At 45.5% G+C, this 23,254-nt stretch overlaps 1 protein-coding gene across 2 annotated transcripts in view; it reads right to left on the reverse strand.

Annotated features, from left to right (window-relative positions):
* NSMCE2 (NSE2 (MMS21) homolog, SMC5-SMC6 complex SUMO ligase) overlaps positions 1–23,254 on the reverse strand; it is a 222,341-nt gene that overhangs the window by 125,402 nt on the left and 73,685 nt on the right. For both annotated transcript variants that reach the window (XM_060277624.1, XM_060277623.1), the window contains exon 4: positions 16,921–17,074. In XM_060277624.1, coding sequence (XP_060133607.1) covers positions 16,921–17,074 — 154 coding nt within the window. The remainder of the gene's footprint in view (positions 1–16,920; positions 17,075–23,254) is intronic.

Consider the following 23,254-nt stretch of genomic DNA (forward strand, 5'->3'; position numbering starts at 1 on the left):
TCAAGATTTCAATGTATATTGGAAAGCAAGAGTTTCACACCTGAGCAGAAGTTATGACAATGTCCCGACATGCACACTCTCTCAGGGCAGGTGCAACTGATGTCTCCTACGAAGGCAGCACCTGGTTCTGACAAGACTGTCTCCTGCCTTTCTCCAGCTCTGACACTATCTCTTCCTGTTCAGCCCCTCCTCCTGGCTGTTCAAAGTTCATCCAACTCCCCGATGATGATGATGATGATGTGCACTTTGCAGGAGAGAGGGTCGATCTGCTTCCTCTTCTCTGACACACAGGGCCACACTTATTTTGTATGCGATCTGGACGACTTAATCAATTGTAAATGGGCTCCAGTGCCCATAAATTTCATCCGCTTTGGTCAAGAAGGAGGAAAGTTCTAGGCATTTTTAGATTATCCATTATAGTGAATGGGGAAGCACAGAACTTCCTTTTACACGGAGTAGTTCAAAACCCAAAACACAGATGAAAGTGGAGAGAGGACATATTGATTCAGAAAGAGACTGGATTTTTTTATTTTTTTAAAAACACAGATACCAATACAAGGCAAATCTTGAAGTTTGTTCATACCCCAAAGAACAGTGTCGTCGTCCCCGGAAAATGGATTATATTCCTCTTTTTTATGTAATGATTATTAAGATAGTGAACACCCATTATCTTTGTTTTCTCTGTTTAAATTTGGATCTGAAATATTATTTTATATGGTGGCATGAGTACGATTGCAATGCATTTCCCAATATCTTTCCTTTTACATTCACTTTACCCTTTTGAGAAGAATCATATTTATTCTGTGCATGTATATTTTTGTGAGAGTGTATATTCTCTTTCTTCCATGAGGAAAATAAGAAAGTAAGGGGATAAAAAGAGTATACTGTGTTAAGCAACACTTAATCAGCATATTGCACTAGGAGACAAAGGCATGGACATCATTTGAGATTCACAAGAGTGCGCAGTAATCAAACCACTCTGATCTTACTTTTAGATTAACAAAGTTTGGTTTTGCTTTTGAACCATGTGACAGGAACTCTTAATTGTCACGGCAGAAACTGGCTACTGTCAACCATATAATTACTAGGAGATTTAGAATTGCACATTAGATCTTCCATCCATTGTATATGAATTGAGGAGTTCCTCAGATAATGAGGCACTTGATAGCATCAGTTTGAACTGAAAGATAAATTGTTTGTAATTGGTGCTAGTATTGCCAGCACCAAAATCCTCTGCACAACCACAAAACAGGTTTTAGCAACGCATGCTCCCCAACTACCGTGCAACAACCCCCAATCTTTATCGGTGCCTCTATTGCAAAAGTGCTCTGAAGGCACTGAGAAAAATGAAATGGAAATTAACTAACCCTGTTCAAAGCTAAGGTTGTAGAGTTGTAAGAGCCTCAGTGGATCCTCAAACATGTTGTTATTTTCCTGGTCTTTTTATCATCTAGTGTACGGGAGCTATGGGTGGCAAGGAGGAAACAGGTGGAAAGGAGAGGAAGTTGCAAAGAATGTGTTTGTGTATGTCCTTCCCACTTCAGGCTTCAGTTCACCCCATTTTTGGCTTCAGCCCTATAGGAATGTGTCCCCGAAATACAACTATCTAGAGCAGCAGCAGTCAAAGTGCTGCTCTCCAGATGCTGTTGGACTTCAACTCCCATCAGGCCCTGTCAGCATGACCAACAATGGAGGGTGATGGAATCATCCTATATAATAATATGCAAGTGTCTCTGCGTCCAAGTTTTCTGTGTGTCCCTGGGTTACTGCGCATGTACCCCAGGGACACAGGGATTGGACGGAGAGACAACCGCCAACCGCCGCTCCGCCAACCGCCGCATGGCGCTTCCTCGGCGAACACAAGCAGGCAGACAGCCCGCCTGCTTGCCTTCCCCAAGGAAGCCGAAGCGGCAGCGGGCGCCTAGGGAAGCCGGCTTTGGCTTGGTGGCGGCGGGAAGAAGGGGAGGAATTCCTCCCCTTTTCCCCACCGCCGCCAAGCCAGTCCCCGAGCTGAAGTGCGGCGCGGTGGGGGCTTTTCGCCGTTTGCCTTCCCCCAGCTAAGGGGGAGGCAAACGGCGAAAAGCCCCCGCCACGCCGCAATTCAGCTCCGGGACTGGCTTGGCGGTGGCGGGAAGAAGGGGAGGAATTCCTCCCCTTCTTCCCGTCACCGCAAAGCCAGTCCCGGAGCCGAAGTATGGCGCTGCTGGGGTTTTCGCCGTTTGCCTCCCCCTGGGGGAAGGCAAACGGCGAAAAGCCCCCGCTGCGGAATGGCTTGGCGGTGGCGGGAAGAAGGGGAGGAATTCCTCCCCTTCTTCCCGCCACCGCCAAGCCACTCCCGGAGCCGAATTGCGGCGTGGCGGGGGCTTTTCGCCGTTTGCCTCCCCCTTAGCCCGGGGAAGGCAAACAGCGAAAAGCCCCCCCCCCCCGCCGCAATTCGGCTCCGTCCCCCGCGCGCTTTGGCTTGGGGAAGCAGGCAGGGAGACAGCAACAGCCCGGGAAGCTGCGGGCTGTTGCCGTCTTCCTGCCTGCTTCCCCGAGCCGTAGCGCATCGGGGTACAGAGCCGAAGATCGGCGGGTGCAGTTTGCCGGGGTTGACAAGCTAAACGAATCTACCTCCTTGTGGTTTAAAAGCCATGGCTTCTTGTCCCTCCCCTCGGCAGAGGAGGACCCTTTCACAGCCTTGAAATCTTTCAGTGACTCCCCCCCCCACTCTTGCTATTAATTCTTTGGGAAAGAATTCTGCGGCACCCCTACAAAAGTCAGAAGGTTGATTGAGCGCCCGCCGTGTGTTGCGTAGCTTTCCCCAACCTGCTCCACGCTCGCATCAAGTTGATGAAGGGGGCAAGAAGGAAGAACTCACAACAACTTGCAGGAGGAGGATTGCCTGGTGAGGCATAGACTTTTAGCTCCGAGAAGCCTGCTTTGGGCAGCATTTCCATGGTGACCACCATGTGCGCTCTAGCCCTCGCACAATGGAGATCGGAAGAAAGCAAACCAACCATCGTTCCTCCCACGTTTGGAGTAAATCAACAACCATCTGCTTCATACTGGTGGGCGCCCTGTCTACCTCCTACCTTTCTCCCTCCATGAATGAAGAAGGCTGATAAAGAAAGCAACCAGCGGGATGAGGTGGTGGGAGTTCTGCGGTGATAGGGTGGGGGTACGTTTATTTGCAGTATTTATGCACTGGCTTTCACGCGGATCTCACCAAGTGGATTATTACAACAATAAGCATCATGGCTTTTTTTCCAAGTTACAAGATAATGGATACAAGACAACTTGATTGTTGAGGGCAATATGGCCCTCATATGCCCCTGGGGTGGCTGTTGGAGGACAGAAGGGGCTACTATGGAAGCTTCCTCAAGTCTCTTTCTCATTCACTCACTCCTCTTCAGCGCAAGACGACAAGCATTTCGAGCAGGGAGTCAGCCCCCAATTCTCGAGCGCGTATAAGCAAGTGGACCTTGCACTGCTCCATTCTGTCCCCATTCCGCCTTCTTCCAGGTCCACGAGGACCTGCATGGCAGCGATTGCACGTCAACAGGAAGCGCCTAAAATGGCCGCCACCTATAACATTTGGGTTGCAGGTGTGGGGATGCCATTTTTCGATGTGCACATGTGCTGAAATAGTGGGCAACTATCTCAACAGTGAAGAAGACCCTAAACTGTAACCCTCTCCCAACCCCTTTCACACATGAAGAAGATGGCCGACATGGAGGCCTCTGGGAAGTCCTCAAGCATGAAGCAAATGTGATTTGTCTTGTAGTGTTTCATGTACACCAGGGGTGGAGAAGACACTGAGCCACATCCCCTATTTGGGCAACCTTCCAGGGACTACGTGATGGACTGGGCCAGAGGCAAAAGTAGGTGAATCAATGAACGTGTATTTGTACAGCAGGCTAGTTTCTACACACTCAGCCACCCTGCTCTACCCTTCATCCAGGCAAACAAGGAGCAACAGTTAGACTTCAAGGACACATGTCGAACAGGCAAAAAGAACTCAAAGAGGGTATGGAGAAGGTCTGGGGAGTGGCGTGGCCCAAAAAGTGTCCTGAAAGCCAGGGAGAGAGGCCTGGGCCTGAGGATCCCCACTCTTGATGTAGGCAGAAACTGTACCTGTTCTTTCATATTAGGGTGACGGCAACCCGGCTCCACCTCCTACGCAGGGCAATATCTCGCAGCATATGAATAAAATACATTTTAGCATTCAGAATATCTAATTTGGAGGGGCGGATGACATACAGTAAATCAGGAGATATTGCCAAAGAGCATGCATTATGGAATAACTCTGCCCAACAAGCCTTTTTTTAAAAAGCAATGATGCTTGGTCCATCATGAGCAGGAACTATTGTAATGGGAACAATTTTTAGCCAGATGAAATTTCACGATGCAGAATTGGATTTTGGATCCTCCTAAAATGAAACACCCAAGGGATTTAAAAAGAGGTCCGTGGTAGAGCTTTAATCTGGCTCTTGATAACGGACGAGGAACTTATTTTGCAAGCAAAAAAGGTTTCAGGTTGCAGAGGTTTCCAGATTGTAGTGATGTCTACTGTGAACGACGGCTACTAGTCAAGATGGCTACACTCTGCAGCCACAGCCAGGTGAAGCAATGTTTCCGAATGCTAGGAGTGTTCTTGCAGTTGGGTCCTGCTTTGGAGATTCCTATAGGCACCTGGGTGACCACTTTGAGAACAGGATGTTGGGCTGGATGGGACACTGGCCTGATCCAGCAGGCTCTTCTTTTGTGCGTGTGTGTCTTTCATTTCATGGAGAGACTCTGTAGATACCAACCCAGCTACACAGGTAACATCTGCACCAACCTTTTGGGACCCATGGGAACGTTTGAAAAGCGGGGGAAAACCGATCTGTGCAACACCACATTTCAACCAAAGCACAAACTAGAAACCATTATATTGGCTGTAATAAAATGTTTCTTTAAAGCTTAATTTGAGTAGGGGGGGGGGAAACAAAGGTGGCCTCTGAAAGGAAATAGATGCTTACAGCTGCAGCCTCTGACATATACCAATTTCTAATACACGCAATCAGCACTAGCTGAATGAATCTGGAGTTGTATGAACATTCCGTTTCCTTACCTATAAGATGACTACACCCTCCTTACCCTTTCATTTTTTCCTTGATTTAATTTGTACTGGGCTGTATTTCTCTTGTAAAATTCCCAGGGAAACTGTAATGAAACTGTACACTTAAAAAGAAAGAAAGAAAGAAAGAAAGAAAGAAAGAAAGAAAGAAAGAAAGAAAGAAAGAAAGAAAGAAAGAAAGAAAGGCATGGAGTGGCTCGGGTTTTTTTTCCACCATTAAACAAGAAAAGAAAGTGTTCCTTGGACAGCCCCCTCCAAGCTATGCTAAAACTATTTGAACGCAACAGGTTGCATAACCGGTATAAAGTGCCATGAAGTTAAAGCTTTGTAATGCAATCAGCCAGTTCCTGGAGCCAAAAGCTGAATTCAGAGAACCTGCATTTTCCAGAATCATGTCTTTCTCTCTGTGTGTGTATGTCTTTCACCACTCTCTGATTCATTTGACTTTGAAAGCAAAACAAACACATTGCTGCTTTTCGTATTATTGCACAAGACGGCAATTCGCAAGAATGAAATGTGTTCAGAGTTCCTAGAAGAAGAAAAAAAATAAACCTGCAGCAATGCAGGCTGCCAACTCGTTCAATGTCAACCTTCAGGCAGTATAGCAGGCCGAGCAGTAAAATGAGTCACGGTGAGTCACTCCGAAGCTATTTTTTGCTTTGAAAGTATTGCCAGGCACAGTGTTAATGTTCAACCCAGAGTAAATTTAGCAATGGCAGGAAAAACAAGAGTTTCCATGGTTGCTCCTCAGCAATGTTTATGGTGCATATGTGCAACCAATACGCAAAAGAGTTAAGCCAAATAAATTACGGGGACACATTCCTTTTTCATTTTAAAAAAAACCAAACAAACCCTCCACATTTTGACACATTTGGGTTTCATGACTCACTTGGCTACTTTCTCTACTTTTCTCCAATTCCAAAAAAATGAAATCAACAACATGCCTCTCTTGATCCAGAGTACCATAAAACTACTGTTAGTAATATGCTTCGCACAACACAACACAGCCTTCTTCTTTTTTTGCTGGACCATAGCATATGACTTGTGTATCCATCACCCAGCTGTGGGTGGAACTAGGACCAATTAACACAATGATGCTTATCAAGTTATTGGATGCTAACTTGGATGCTGCAAGAAATTGGTGTCACAGATAAGACCTTTCTTACCCTGTGAATGAGTGTGCACGTGGAAAGAAAAAAGGAAGGAAGGATTACAGCTTCATCATGTAAATTGCCTCTTAGGGTTTGTGCGTCTTCTAAGTGCCAGGCAGAAGAGGAACCTGGAAGCCAGGGCTCGGTTTCACGAGCAGCGGTTGCATGGTGCAACACCCTGGGGATAAGGGGAGATGGGAGAAGGCAAACATGCAGAAAAAAGAATTACGAATGAATTCCGCTGGCTCGGGGAAAAAGTCTAGGCAATTCAGCATCCTGCTTTCCTAGTGGGCAATTAGATGCCTCCAGGAGGACCACAAGCAAGGCTTGAAGGCAACAGCACTCCCTTGCTGTTGCTTCCCAGCAACTGGTAGAGATTGGCATTCTGCTCTGAGCATGATGGTTCCATATTCCCATCAATCCCTCGATTTCTGGTGCTCAGGCATAATGGCTGTTGCTTTTGTAGCCTAAATGGGACCGGCCACACGGAAGTGGTAGCTATCAGAAGGCTTGGGGAAACCTCAACATTTGCAATATTCAGCCATGGCAGGGGTCGGCAAGGTTACCTCACCTGGGCCAGTTCACTCCAGCGGAGATCCCTCCATGGGCCGGATCACGTGTATGCGTAAGCAGCTGCAATTTCCAGTATATGCGTCTGCACAGACACGATTTCCGACGTCTGCGCAGACACAATTTTTGGAATCTGAGCATGCGCAGACACGATTTCCAGCACCGTGGAAGCAAATCCCTGCACCACGCCGGTTTAGCGCAGTGCGCAGGGACTCAGTTTGGGGGTGGCTCGGGGGCCAGTTAAACGACCCCCGTGGGCTGCTTGTGGCCCATGGGCCTTCGGTTGCCTACCCCTGAGCCATGAGAGCTGGAATGTGAAGTTGGGGAGGGGGACACACAGTGCAATGAGGACTGAGCATGTTCAGTGACCACAGAATGAAGTATCATGGAGGAAGGCACAGTGAACACACTGGTTCACTGAAAAGGAGCACTTCGCGCTGTAACGTTTTGCTGCAGCTGGGTTGTTAGGAGGATGCTTACCCATCAACAGCCGCATCCTCTCTGAGTCTGTCTAGTTCCCCTTTAAAAGCCATCTGAGCTAGTAGTGGCTATCACCACCTTTTGGGGCGGTGAATGCCCATACAGTGCACTTTGGTTTACAACCATAATCTGTTCCAGAGGTCCGTTTGTAAACCAAAACAGATTGTAACCCAAGGCACGCTTTCACCAATGGGGCCTCCCAAAAAAAATTTGCTCATAATCCAAAAAATATGGGTTGTAATCCAAAAAAAGGTTGAAAACCGGGGCACGCACTTCCGGGTTTGACATGTTTGTAATCCAAAACGTATGCAAACCAAGATGTACGCAAACCAAGGTACCACTGTATAAGTCATTATGTATTTCATGAGAGCACGGACATTCTGTCTGTCCTGAATCTACTCCAAATCCATTTCATTGGAAACTGAAACTGAATTAAGTGGGAGGGAAGCAGCACTTTGGAGAGAGGCCCTGGGCTCAGTGATGGAACACACGCTTTGCTCACAGAATATCCCAGGTCACCCCCAGTTAAAAGGATTTCTGCTGGCAGGGCTAGGAAATACCCAAGACCCACTGGTTTAAAGGTTTGCTCTGGGCCTCTATTACACTGGGTTCTCTGTGTGCCATGTACCCTCTTTTCGAAGAGTACCGAAATTCGCTGCAAATTGAATTTTACAGGTTAATGAATTCATAGCCACCACGCTGCAATTATTCGTTTTTGAGTTACACGTCATTTTATTTCTATAAAGAGCACTATGTCTGAACATGTGATTTCACGTCCTGAAGCAACATCGTGATTAGTCAAGGCTGCCAAAGGTATCTTCAGGCTATAAGGGGAAGTATGGTGCGAATGACTTGCAGCAACCCCACTATTCCAGTAAGGAGGGCTGGGTCAAAGAACAACACTGTAACGCAGGCAGGCTACAAATGCATGTGCTGCTCTTTCTAAAAGGTAGACGTGCAACCGGCTTGCAGATACTAATAATGATGTGCAAAAAAATGCATCAATTAAAATTGCCTCGTTGTGTGGCAGGGGGCCCTGTCTAATGCAGCAGAGATTAGTGTGCTCTCCAGATTTTGAAACCTATGGGTTTTTAATTTAATTTAATTTTTTATCATTGTTGTTGTGTTTGTTTTGCTATTTATATTACAATGCACATTCTTCCATGCAGGGAATTTGCCTCTGCAAAGTATATTCAATGGAACTATAAAAATAAAACGACATTCTAAATACGTACCTTACTTATTAACATATTTATAGCCTACCTTCACAGCAAAGTAAAAATAAAATAAAATAAATCACTGGAGTGCCCCACATTTGATAAGAACTGCTGCTAAAAATGCACTTGCCTTTGCCCCCGGGAGGGTTTTGTTCCAAAAACGTGTCAGGGTTGGAATAAATTTCATTTCAAGTACCTGCAGGTGCTTTTCCTATTTTTTTATCCTGCTAGAGGAGGTGTTTTCCTTGTTTTGTGGTTTGCCTTCTTCCCACCAGTGCCCTTAAATGTGCTTAAATGTACTTTAATAGTATACTCCATGTACTTTAGTACATGCACTAAATAAACGGCTCAATGAACTTCAGTAATGAGCAAGAAAGGGGAGGGGTAATTACCTTTCCTAGCCGCATTTTAAAGTTACCATACTTTTCTGTGTATTGGACGAGGGTTTCTTCCGATAAATTAATCTGAAAAATTGGGGGTCGTCTTATACATGGACAGTGCAGAGTGGGGACGGGCGGATTGGTTGCTGCCGCGAGCATGGTATTGTAATACAATACAATATGATATTGTATTTTCATCTTCCGCAGTGTGTGCGATAGCGTTCGGCAGGCAGGTTAGCAGTTTTCGTCAACCCCCCCCCCCGAAAGCTGGGCAATCCCACCCAAGAAAAGCTCTAGAACCCTGGGCAATCCTTCTGCCAAAAAAGCTCAGCAACTCTGGGCAATCTCCCTCCATTCTCTTTAGTTTGAGTCTCCCAAAAGAGTCTCCCAAAAGGGTGTTATACAGTACATAGAAAAAGACAGTACATGTGAGGATGTCGACACACTCAAGAGAGAGCATGATGCAGATTGCAGGGGTGAAATCTTGCCGAATTTTGCTTGTTCCCATCTCTTTGCTGCAGCAATATCCCACCAGCTCAGGGGTGGATATTAGAAAGAAAAAAACCCCAAAAGGTAATTATGTAGATAGATTTACCAGAACTAAACTAGATTGCCAAACAATTACACATTATTACGAATGCCAGCTAAAGAAGTGCTTTCTTCCTTGGCATGCTAATGTGCCGCCTTTATTCATTAGACTTAAGCTCCAGTAATTATTATTTGCAGCCTAGAGTGAGATAAAGTAATCAAGCAGCTATTGCTTATTGCTCTTCTGACTGTGGGAAGAAGCTTCCTACACAACTTCTGGTTATGAGTCTAGACGTAAATTAAAGGCTCTAATCCTATGCACACATACCAGAGAGCGGGTCCCCGTTGAAATTAGGGAGATGTACTTCTGAGTAAACATGCACTGCAAGAAAGGGGCAGTGAATCCTGCCCCTCTCCAAATTCTATTTACGTTACTCGGATTCAGGGCAACTGAAAGTCACTATTATCCAGAAGCGCCAAGAGATTGTTTATTTAAGCACCTACTGTATTGGCCTGAATGTAAGCCTCACTTTCTTCCCAAATTCCGACCGTGAAAAGTTAAAGTGCGGCTTATATTCGGGCCAATACGGTCATAGCTGCCAAGTTTTCCCTTTTCTCGCGAGGAAGCATATTCAGCATAATGGAAAATCCCTTAAAAAAAGGGATAACTTGGCAGCTATGAATACGGTATAGATTATTCTTCCTTCCTGCTGTGCCATATGACAGGAAGAGCTTTTAAGAGAGGTCCCATCTCTACATCAGATGAAGCCCATTTTCGGATATCATCTAAGGCGAGCCCTTGCGCAATGCTCAGAATGAGCTATAAGAGAGCAGAGAATGGATGTTGCTTCAAGCGAGCCATGTCTAGGAGCAGCAATTATGTCTCTTGCAAGCCCTGCCTTTACTGAAAGATGCCCCTTCAGTTTAGGGCAGAGGTCAGAAAACTTTTTCAGCAGGGGGCCGGTCCACTGTCCCTCAGACCTTGTGGGGGACCGGACTATATTTTTTCGGGGGGGGGGGGTGAACGAATTCCTGTGCCCCACAAATAACCCAGAGATGCATTTTAAATAAAAGGACACAATATACTCATGTAAAAACATGCTGATTCCCGGAGCGTCCGCGGACCGGATTTAGAAAGTGATTGGGCCGGATCCAGCCCCTGGGCCTTAGTTTGCCTACCCATGTTTTAGGGGACCCAGCCTGCCCCAGCAGTCTTTTACTCCAATAGAGTATCTGGGAAACTTTCTGCAAAAAGGAGGTTTTAAAAAAGGAAACCACTCTCTCCTTTACTGATAAGCCCTCTCCTTCTATTTGCTCGCATCCCACAAAATGGAAAATATCTCTGTGAGCAACTTCAAATTCCACCTGCAAAACAATGCAAAAATATGGCCAAATATTCTGCACTAATTTTTAATCTCCCTGACCTCAGAATCTCAAGCAATCTGAGCACCCTTGAACAAAGCAGCTAACAATTATAATGAGCCAACCATATATTTCCCAAGGCAACCACCCTATGCACACATTTTAAAAGTATCTTTAACAGAAATGGAACTCGCCTTTGTATAATCAACCAGATGGAGGAATGCAGCCTGATAAATGACTTAGAAACTGACTGCAGACTGAGACTCTTAAAACAACTGGAAGCTAAGAACCATTCAATACTCAAGTGTTGGGGTTTCTTGTACAAATTTGTATGATCCTTAAAACTGGACATCACATGCCACCTTGAGAGACATGACACTTAAAAAAAAAAGTTTTAGAGTGCAGATCTTCTAAGTTCATCAGAAATTCAGATGCAATCTCCAGCATCTGAAATATGTATGATGTTTCTGGTGAGTGCAAGCCAGCCCGGTCACAAGAGGTAATGATTTTGTAACCCGACCAAGTTGCACAAATGAATTACTTATACAGTCAAGAAATATGGGAACAGGATGATCTGGTGAAGTGGTGCTGGTGGGGAAATGCAATTGCTCCACCACTAAGCCTCAGCAAGCATAATGCTCGGCTGAGAAGTTCCCAAAGGCTTCTTCTGTGCAAGGATAATAAAAAGTCACTCAGTCGCAATGCTGCCGGTCAAGGGGTTGGCGGCCCCTTGCATTCCAGCTAGATGGGTTTTCTCTGAGTTGCTGCCTGAGAATGCGACTGTTTTGGAGAAACACGCCCAACTTACGAGATACAGCATTGCTGTTTCTGAGGGAGCAGAAAGACAGCTTTGGCTAGCCCAGGGAGTTGGGTAGCACATGAGCGACTGCAGAGGGGGTGCTGGAAGTCACCCTTCCAGCCAGAGTTGGGACACCGACCAGCCCACTGACCGCCAGTTTATCTATTGTGAAACATTCCACGAAGTGTTAAGAAAGTCCTTGTGTAAGTAAGCAGTCTTCCTTTTGCATTGATTACAGCATGGGGTCATCTGATAGCAGTGGCAAGGGGTGAGGGCCCTTTGCTCCCGGGCCATGCAGGAGGCACACAAACACAGGGCTGTGCACACAATACGCTGTCAACCACATTTAGGAGCAAAGGAAGGGCAGTATCTGCCCTCTTGATCCTTTCCCCTTCCTCACTTAAGCCACATTCCCAAGCTTTTTCCTTGTGGCCATTTTCTTAACTGCTAGCATCACTCACATGAAACTTCGTGAAGCAAGCACACACACAAGCACACGAAAAGATCATCTTAGTGGCACAAGTCTAGAGATGCAAAAAGACCTCCCCCCTCTCAGCCTCGCTGATGTGGTCCAAAAGAAAGCAGAGCAATACGTTTGGCACCAGCTTGGCTGCAGGAGTTGCTGGAAGGAGGCGTACAAGGTGCCATCCAATTGCGTTGGGGACTCCACCCCATTTTTGTGTAGGGTTTACTCCTTAACCTTTTCTTCTCCCAAAGACATCCCACAAGGCAGCGGAGGTTTAGGGCAGGCATCCTCAAACTTCGGCCCTCCAGATGTTTTGAACTACAATTCCCACCTTCCCCGACCACTGGTCCTGTTAGCTAGGGATCATGGGAGTTGTAGGCCAAAACATCTGGAGGGCCGCAGTTTGGGGATGCCTGCTCTACAGCATGTGCAGAAACCACATTCTTGACCGTTGCACCCACTATTAAACCACTGAGCCTAGGGCTTGCTGATCAGAAGGTCGGCGGTTCTAATCCCTGTGATGGGGTGAGCTCCCGTTGCTTGGTCCCAGCTCCTGCCAACCTAGCAGTTCGAAAGCACGTCAAAATGCAAGTAGATAAATAGGAACCGCTACAGCGGGAAGGTAAACGGCGTTTCCATGTGCTGCTCTGGTTTGCCAGAAGCGGCTTTGTCATGCTGGCCACATGACCTGGAAGCTATACGCCGGCTCCCTCGGCCAATAATGCGAGATGAGCGCGCAACCCCAGAGTCGGTCACGACTGGACCTAATGGTCAGGGGTCCCTTTACCTTTACTCAACCCACCAGGGGAAGCCCCTAACTCACAAAGGTTTTGAGAGCCATCGGCTGCGCTCACCTGGTTTAGTCAGCCAGACGAAGCAGTTCCCAGGGTGCGGCCGTTGTCACATGCTAATTCTTCTGGGAGCCACAGGTGAAAGCTTAATGCAGGATGAGGACCAAAGGTGAACGAGCACAATGTGTCTCCCACCAAAGCTACTACCCCTCCCCTAAGACCCCATATATTATTTTATTATTAAAAAATAGTTTATCTATATATATAAAAATGTAGGCATTGCGCACGTGGAGGTCACAGCCTTTCTCCGTAACTGCTGAACCGTAATGTAACAAATTTGGCCACAACATCCCATGCCCATCAGGGAGGGATCTGGCATGCATTTAAAAAATTCCAAAAACCCACACCTTTCACACCTAAAATAATGATTAAACACAAAAAAGTGGCGCCCAAATTAGATGTAACCACCAGAAGCTCTGAAAACTCCAGCAGCTCCAAAGCTGCGCTGCCAGATGACATCACAAAATTCCACAGCAACCAACTGAAAACAGTCCTTTTGCAGCAACAAGGCCCAACTTTTTCAATAGGCCGCAGCATTGCCAAGCAGGAAAAACTGAGTAGGCCGCAACATTGCCCACTAGGCCACAGGCAAAAACAAACAAAATAGGACCTTTCACAATTGGGGGGGGGTCCACAGGGATGAGGCACAACAAAGGGAGGGAGGGGAAACACATAGCCATGAGAGGGAAGGAAGAACCCTGAGTCAGCCAAAGCAGTGGGGTGGGTGGGATGGGACAGGGAAAACTGAGTAGGCCGCAACATTGCTCAGTAGGCCACAGGCAAAAACAAACAGAATATGGGCCTTTCACAGGGTGGGGGAATCACAGGGATGAGGCACAACAAAGGGAGGGGGGAACACATAGCCATGGGGGGGAGGTAGGACCCTGAGTCAGCCAAAGCAGTGGGGGTTGGGGACATTTTCAGGAACACGCGTGGGTGGGGGGGGGTCTTATTTTTGAAACTTACAGTAGGGGAGTCCGGGTTGGGACAGGGCAGGTGAGGGGACTCTGAAGCATAGCTGCCAAGTCTCCCGTATTCGCCGGGAAACCCCCGTTTTTCTAGCTGTTCTCAGCTGAAAAAACGGATTTTTTTTTGTTTCCCCCCGGTTTATTCTGGCACGCTGCAGTGCGACTTCTGGCGCGGCGGCCATTTTGGAACTGGGCAAAGCAGCATCAAAAGTCGCTTCTGAGCATGCTCTGCCCAGTTCCTAAATGGCGGCAGCGCTACTTCCGGTCTGCTACTTCCGGTCTGGTCCCTTATTTCTCCCACTGGAACTTGGTAGGTATGCTCTGAAGGGAGACTCTGAAGGTCAATTTAACAGAAAAGGGTCCATTTAACTAAAAGAACCCACGGCAATGCGTGGCTGGGCCGGGCGAGCTAGTTTTATTATAAAATGTAACCTGCATATATTATTAGTAATAATTTTCCTAGCTGCCATATTTATTAGTCACGTGTGTGCAAAGCTAATAAAGCAAAAACATGTGAAAGCAGCAATACACAGTAACGAGAATGCTCACCTGAACACATATTTAAAGGGGACAAGTCCTACCCCACCCCCCACTTAAAAGATGAGCACAACAAAAGCACAGACAGACAACAGTGGCACCAGGGGGGGGGGGCTTCCCTTATATTGTAACACTCATGTGTGGGCTCTGGGGTGTGCAAAGAAGGGCCGTGCGATCTTCATCTGATAGTTAAGGGCATCTGGTGCCCTGGGAACACCTGTGATACTGCCATTGCACCATTGAAGGAACTGAGCAGGAGGTGATGCCATGACAAGAGTCTTTCGGCAAGGCCTCCTTGCTGATGCTGCCAAGAATGTATGAATGTATGTAAAGAAAAGGGGCGGCAGTTGCGAGGAGGAATTGAGATCCAGCTGCACTAGGGCAGATCCCATGGAGTTCTGCTGCCTGGTAGGTGGAGGCTGAAATGACTCCTAAATCATCCTGGCACCACATTCCTCTTCATGACACCAGATCTGAATGCGATTACAAGGCTCTTTCGCAAGCCGCCATGAGAACCTCTCGCAGCGTAAAGCAGCGTATAAGTATTCGGAACCTGCAATTGCTCCTTCGCGCTCCGAGCTAGAAATTATAAGTCAGTGGGGCAATTTCCCTTCTAGGAACGCCTTCCACCCAAGGAAGAGTCCACCCGTCAGATATCCCAATCGTGTTGTGGAGGTTTCCAGGACATTTTGATGATGCAGAAGAGGGGGGGGAATCCAGCCCTCACATGACATGCCAGCCAAGTCAACTGGGTCTAACTGCACCTTGTTGAACTGGGAGTTTATCCTGGGATTCCCCCTGCAGCTGTGCATGAGACAAGAAGGTTCAGTCCTGGTGGTCAGGCTGCCTTTCGGGGAATCTTCTGCAGGTCTATCTCAAGGGTTTCCTAGAGCTGTCAGTATCAACGCCCCAGGGGTGGATGGGACTTCTGCAGGAGATGAATAAAGTCCTAGGGGTGGGAAAGGACTGGGGTGGGGGGGGAACAGGTTTGTGAGGTATAATGAGATGATTTGCTCCAGACACGGAGCAATGGATCCAAACTACAAGAAAGAAGATTCCACCTAAACATTAGGAAGAACTTCCTGACAGTAAGAGCTGTTCAACAGTGGAATTTGCTACCAAGGAGTGTGGTGGAGTCTCCTTCTTTGGAGGTCTTTAAGCAGAGGCTTGACAGGCATATATCAAGAATGCTTTGATGGTGTTTCCTGCTTGGCAGGGGGGTTGGACTGGATGGCCCTTGTGGTCTCTTCCAACTCTATGATTCTATGATTTAATTAGCCTCAGAAATAAATAACATGGGGGCAAGGTATACAGAGAGTGTGCCCTACCACGAGAAGGAGGAACCTCTGCATTTATTAAGATATATTTTACATTTTATGATTGCTAGCAATAGGGGTGGATGGTTAACAAATGTTGATAGTATATTGGTATTTCCTGACTTTATTTCATTTGCATTCCGAAGAATTTGGGCTGGGGTCCACGGCAACGGTGCAAGCTCATCCGAGGGCTCAATAAACTCAGGAGTCTTCTCACAGGGGATTCCTCCGAGAAGCTTACAAGGAAACATGGAGTTCCCTGGAGCACATTTTGAGAGCAAGCTGAATTAGGCCATAAGGGATTTTAATAGGCTGCAGCCTTACATGCTCCATGTGCCCAATCCCAAAACCTGGGAACAAACACTGTAAGCATTTTCCAACAATATAGTTCCATGATTAAAGCAAAGGTCTCCTTAGGATTGCAACATATCCTGGGTTGTGAAACTGGAGCAATTTGTTAAGAGTGACAAAATGAAAACAGCTTACCTAATCCTTCTTTAAAAGATCCTATCAAAACGAGAATATAGCATAAGTGTAAAATAAAAAAAAGCACAACTTCAAACATAAAAAAAGGGACGTGAAGCAAGATTTGCATTACATATGCATGCAAATAAGGTGAGCACCGTGAGAGACTCAAGAAAGGGGGGGGGAGGAGAGAAATCACTGCTTATTACCTACTGCGTTACATTTTGCTGCATGGAGTGAAAACTTTCATTCGGTCCTACAGAAGAAATGCAAATCACAGATTGCTCCCCAATTGCTGCCTTTTGTACTTTAAACAATTCACTAGCAGATTAAAAAGGGAAAAGAAAACTGAGCTTCTGCAGAATGCATTTTAAGTTTACCTATTAATTCAAACTAAGCATATCGCATAAATCTCTGGCACACTTTATAAATGGGTGAGATGAACGAACAAAAAAACAGGGGAAAGGAGCTCCAGCATGGCTCCCAATCACAAAAGGCGGCTCCTTTTTTTTGGCATTTTTTGGCAATACCCTGTTTCACCTTAGCTCATTCTGAGGGGCAGCCCGGTGGGAACGACGCAGGGAGATTAAATTCCTATTTTCCTGGGAACCTCACCTAAGAGTCGCTTCCCTGCTCAAGGTTCATAGTGAGAGACAGAGCTAAGAGAGAGGATCAGCTGTTTGTACCTTCTCAGAACTCTCCAAGTATGGTGATAAAGAAAAGACTTACACTGAGCCTTCATTTGCCGCAGCTGCTCCCTAAAGTGGGCAAATTTCTCATTGCTTTGCAAGTCAAGGTCACTGTTTCCGCTTTCCAAGGCTTTAAACTTCTCTTCAACCACATTTTTCAAATCCGGCAATGTTTCCGGCTTGTCTCGCTTTAGCTGTAGAAAAACAAAAGATAAAATAAACAATCAGATTAATTAATTAAACCTTGTGACTTGCCAGAGCACATCATACTTCTTGTCCCATTTTAAAGAGCAGAGGGGGCAGCTATACTTGAAGTATTGGTAAATTCATGAGATTTCCCCCTCCCCCTGTATTCAGCTCCATCAAACTGCTATTGAACTCTGGGACTGAAAGCAGGTAGAAGTGGGTTTATGTTTATATATATATATATATACACTGTATATATATATACTGTATATATATATATATATACTATTCTGCAGGTGTCATTAAAATCTGATTACTGCATTACGGTTATGGACTAGCTTCTGATCAGAATGAAAACTCTGGAAAGACAATAAAATTTAGCTACACACAGAACACGTGTGGCACATAAAGGTGTTAAAGAGACCCGCTTACCATAACAGGTGCACACCTTGAGGCTATTAAAAGTGAAACAGAGAACAGACCGTATCAGAAAATGTCACCAGAAATGAAATATTTTCAATAGTAACGGGCCAGTTCAGCAGAGGATCAAATACTCCCCCCCCCTCACTGTATATATATTGTAAAACCCATAACATAATAACAAGGAAAAACAATAACCCCTCTTCCACAGTTTAGAAGTCCAGGGAGAAGAGGAATGTTATTGCCTGGTGCCTAAAGGTATGCAATTAAGGAGCCAGGCGAACCTCCTTGGGGAGAGCATTCCACAAGCGGGGAGCCACCACAGAAAAGGCCTGTTTTTGTGTTGCTGCCCTCTGGGCCTCTTGTGGAGGAGGCACACGAAGAAGGGCCTCAGATGATGATTGCAGGGTCCAGGTTGGTTCATATGGGGAGAAGTGGTCCATGGAATAGTGTGTTCGCTTTATGGGTCAAAACCAGCACTTTTGAGTTAGGCCTAGAAATTAATTGGCAGCCAGTGAAGTCGGACCAGGATTGGCTCTATGTTGTTGTTGTTGTTGCTGCTGCTGCTGCTTAGTCATTTAGTCATGTCCGACTCTTCGTGACCCCATGGACCATAGCACGCCAGGCACTCCTGTCTTCCACTGCCTCCCGCAGTTTGGTCAAACTCATGTTGATAGCTTCAAGAACACTGCCCAACCACCTCGTCCTCTGTCGTCCCCTTCTCCTTGTCCCCTCCATCTTTCCCAACATCAGGGTCTTTTCCAGGGAGTCTTCTCTTCTCATGAGGTGGCCAAAGTATTGGAGCCTCAGCTTCAGGATCTGTCCTTCCAGTGAGCACTCAGGGCTGATTTCCTTCAGAATGGATAGGTTTGATCTTCTTGCAGTCCATGGGACTCTCAAGAGACTCTTCCAGCACCATAATTCAAAAGCATCAATTCTTCGGTGATCAGCCTTTTTTATGGTCCAGAAGAGGGCAACGAAAATGGTCAAAGGCCTGGAAACGATGCCTTATGAGGAACGGCTTAGGGAGCTGGGTATGTTTAGCCTGCAGAAGAGAAGGTTAAGGGGTGATATGATAGCCATGTTCAAATATATAAAAGGATGTCATATAGAGGAGGGAGAAAGGTTGTTTTCTGCTGCTCCAGAGAAGTGGACACGGAGCAATGGATTCAAACTACAAGAAAGAAGATTCCACCTAAACATTAGGAAGAACTTCCTGACAGTAAGAGCTGTTCGGCAGTGGAATTTGCTACCAAGGAGTGTGGTGGAGTCTCCTCCTTTGGAGGTCTTTAAGCAGAGGCTTGACAGGCATATGTCAAGAATGCTTTAATGGTGTTTCCTGCTCGGCAGGGGGTTGGACTGGACGGCCCTTGTGGTCTCTTCCAACTCTACGATTCTATGATTCTATGGTCCAGGTCTCACTTCCATACATCACTGCTCCTTCATGGATCACTGCCTTGTCGTGGCGAAGAGGCTTGAATAACTCAGAGAAGCTATGAGCTATGCCATGCAGGGCCGGCCACCTAAGATGGACAGGTCATAGTGGAGAGTTTGGACTAAACATGATCCACCTGGAGCCAAGAAAACTCCATGGACAAAGACAACTGGCGCTAGTGTTAGCAGGATGTCATTTCTCAAAACATAATCAGAGAGGAACTGATCCTGTGTGCAGACTTTCTGTGTGTGGGCTTCTGGTTGGCAACTGTGAGAACAGGACTTGATGGACCTTTGCTCTGATCCAGCAGAGCTCTCCTTAGGTTCGTATGCAGGTAAAGTTCATCTGTCAAAACGAATTTCCAAGGCCCTCCTCTCTGCTCCAATTTCAGATACACATTGCTTTACGTGTGACACACTCCCTAAATCTCCAGAGAGCAACCAATAATTTCTAAAACAATGGCACCACTTTGCCCAAATTACCTCTGCAACAATGGGTGCTCCCAGTCGTCACCTAGGCAGTTATTATCATGATCACGCTACAAGGTAATATCAAAGGGAGGCGTTGGAATTCTCACCTGCCAAGGCTGGACATCACACCTGGAATACTGCACGGGTACAAAGGAACTCTCCAAAATGAGATATACTATCAGGAGCTCAGACAAACAACCTCCTGTCGGCAAGCAGTAGTCTGGACCTCTTTCACAAGCCTAGCCGCAAGTATTTTAATGGCTATGTAGTAATGAAAGACTAGGAATCTGAAGGTGCATCTCGGTGGAAGTAGGATTTTTATGCAAACATTCGATGGGGCTGAGTATTACACAACTTTTGAGATCCAAAACGGTGCAGGAGCTAAGTGTCTATGTCCACATATGGATGAAATTTCACCTCTGCCAGTAAGTCACTCAGTAACCTTAGGCAAGCCAAGACTAACTCTCTCAGACTGGAACCTGCAATACGGAGCGAGTAACGCTGAGCTACTTTACAGGGCTAGCATTAGGATAATCAAGAAAAGTGTATATGAAACACTCTGAGCGTGGTAAGAATATATAAGCTGGGGTTCTAGCCAGTGGTGGCTTTGCACGAGGGGAAAGCACTTCCACCACAAAGGTGGGTACCTATTAACTGCCAATTCCCCCAGCCACTGCAGCTCTGTGAGTCATCCCCCATATTGTTCAGGAATCAGGATCAGCTTTCGAGAGAGCACTGGGTCTGCAGCACACAGGGGGAATTGATGAACACCAGATGCTCTGCTTTATGTAAAGAAGAACTATTTCTATTGGTGCAAGGCTGCCAATAAAGACAACCCCTTGTTTATTATTCCTGAATACAGTGGTGCTTTGAAGGCATTTGGGGCAAACAAGGAAGTAAGGTACACTGCCCCTCCAAACAGCGTTATTCAAACATGATTGTAAACCCCCTTTCTATGGCTGGATCTATACCGATTGCAAAAATGCTTTTAAAAAGCTCTTTGGCTCTCAATGCAATTTTACATCGACGGGTTGCTACAGCGCTCTCCGGTGTCACATGTTTATAATGCATTTTTAACGCTTTAACTCAGTACGTAGTAGATAAGCATTATAAAAAGACGCTGCCTCTTAAAGTACTGTTTAAACGTATACTACTGCAAGTGTCAAGAGTTCCCCTAAGCATGCCAACGGATCCTTGCTTCTCAGCTGTTCCGTTGCACCTACAATCCTGTCTACCCTCGCTACACCAGAGTTTACCGTTAGAGGGAGTGATAAATAAATGTTCAACTGCTTTGGTTGGCAAAACTGACACCGTTAGAGCTGTCACATAATGCCCATTTCACAGTTGTAAGAAATCAATCTTTTAGTGTGGCACCAATGACCCTTGGGAAGTCCCTGCCTATTGTCACCAGGTAGGTATCCAGACATGGACAAGTTACATGAGTTCTAACCTGTTTTAAACTTGCTGATGAATTTAATTAGTTTTTGAATGTTCTTTGAATACCTGTTTTTAAGCTGCCTTTTATCAATAATTGCAGCATTTTGGGTTTTGTTTGTTTTTCCTAAAAACCCTTTGAGGTTTTATTACAACTGAACGGCACAGACATTTTGAGAAATCAATAAATCTACCAGGCCACCCAAGGAACTTTTCCTTCAAATATTTGGAAAGATTCAAACATGGCAATGCAAACTCAACTCATAGAGCACACAATATACGCTTGTTTTGTACTTGTGAACCACCCCATGTTCTCTGGATGAAGGGTGGCATAAAAATTAAATAAATAAATAAATAGATGAATTTAGATGCCATGTTTCTTCCAGACGTGGGAGACAAGCAACACTGATGAGACCCATAAATCACTGCTTCATACTGTTGCAAGCCAAAAATGGCTTATCTTCTGAGTTAGGCCAATAAAACTCCGAGAAAAGAGGAGTTAGGAGTCCATTTTGTTTATTGCAAAGCAATAGGCTACAGTCGAATCTTTTCGCAAAACTGCAACCCCGCCCAACGTGGGGCAGCGGAATTTATAACTTTTCAGACAAAGGATTTCAATTTAACCAATCATATTTAACATTACATCATTTTATTTCAGTACGCATGTCCATCATTACCTCATCCTAATTTAATACACATGTGCAATAAGTATTGCTCGGTTCTCAGTACAGTGGTACCTCTACTTACGAATTTAATGCGTTCCGAACGCACATTTTTAAGTTGAAAAAATTTGTAAGTCGAATCCCATAGGAATGCATTGGGAGAAAAAATTCGTAAGTAGAAGCAACCCTATCTAAGAATTCATAAGTAGAAAAAAATCCTATCTAAACCGCATCCAAGATGGCGGACGGAGCTCCGTTCGTAAGTAGAAACATTCGTAAGTAGAGTTATTCGTAAGTAGAGGTACCACTGTAATATGTTACATTGTGAGTTAGTGTGTGTGTTGGGAACCTGTGTTGCGTGTACCATGTAACAACTTATGTTCTAGTTTATGAATTGCATCTTTGTGATTGGCGTATTAGCTGGCCTTCTATCCCGGTAGGGATGGCTTCTTGCTGAATCATCAGTTTCTTCAAAGCAACAGGTTACCATAACTCTTCTAATATAAGCATATTCCAAGATTGATAAGGATTTGCATTATCACCTGAATTCACTTTGGGCCCCTGCTACAATACGTTTATATTTTTCTCATGATCTGGGAGCAGCTCCCCCAACTTCAAAAACCTGAAAAACATACGAAGTGTTACATACACTGCCATTCATGAAAGCTCTCGGTGTCAAGTTCCTCTCGAAGAGAATTATGATTAAAGTAATTGCGTCCAAAAGCACCGAAAGAGGAAGGAGGCAGTGAAGAAAGAAAAAAGCAGACATGGAGGATGATGAATCTGCGATTACATCATAACAACAAAGATTGTCTGGGAGGCAAAATCTATAGAATGAAATAATCTGAAATCTTTGTGTTTTGTTTTCTTTTTTTAAAGATTAAAATGTGAGGGAGGAATCTGGCCAGAGCTTTCAACTAAATTAGAAGAATGCCAGAAAGACAAGGAGGAACAGATGTTCTTGAGTTCTATTCACGACAGAAAAAAACCCCTGCTTTTATAATTATAGGAAGGTGACTTAAAAGCCACGCTAGATGTTCTGAAATACCATGCGGTGGTGCTCTTCAAAAGCCGCGCTACTTCAGAAATAACATCACTGAAAGCTTTCCACACATCAAAAACAAACCAACCCCCGCTTGCGGAAAGCTAGCTAGGCCCAGGTTGGGGCCTAGCTTTCTCGCTGAAATATTAATTTTCTATAGGAAAGGGTTTTGTTCCATCAGGGAACATTTGCCCATGTAACGCCAGCTCATGTGTGGGTTGCACCCAGCAGTATTTCTGAATGGGCACCTTGGTTCTTAAAATTTTGAAAAAGCGTGGAAATTACAATAAACTGCAGAGAGAGTCGGCAAGTTGCTTCAGAAAATTAAAGCCTTCTAGAAAAGACAACAGAGTGTCCTGCGTCACCTTAAAAGTCTTTATGAATGCACTGCGGGATAAGCTTTTGTGGACCAACACACACACACACGTCATTTTCCCAACTCTCATAAAAAGGCATGCATGGTCCTCTGGTCTACAAAAGTATCTTGCCATAATAAAAAATGTTAGTCCTCTAGGTGCCACAGGTCTCCTTTGTGTTTTTCTGCAATGGAGTAATGTAGATACTGCCATGGAAATGCTTAAAAAGGGGGGTAGTTTGCTTGATTCCGCCCCTTTCCCACTCCTTTGATTTTAATATCTGGCTGGCTCCTGAGTTCTCTGTAGCTTGGGTTCTGTATAGTCTTCTCAGTTGCAAGGACTGTACATTGTTTTTGTTGATTCTGTGAA

This window comes from Zootoca vivipara, chromosome 8 (assembly GCF_963506605.1).
Source record: "Zootoca vivipara chromosome 8, rZooViv1.1, whole genome shotgun sequence".
Classification (NCBI taxonomy): domain Eukaryota; kingdom Metazoa; phylum Chordata; class Lepidosauria; order Squamata; family Lacertidae; genus Zootoca; species Zootoca vivipara.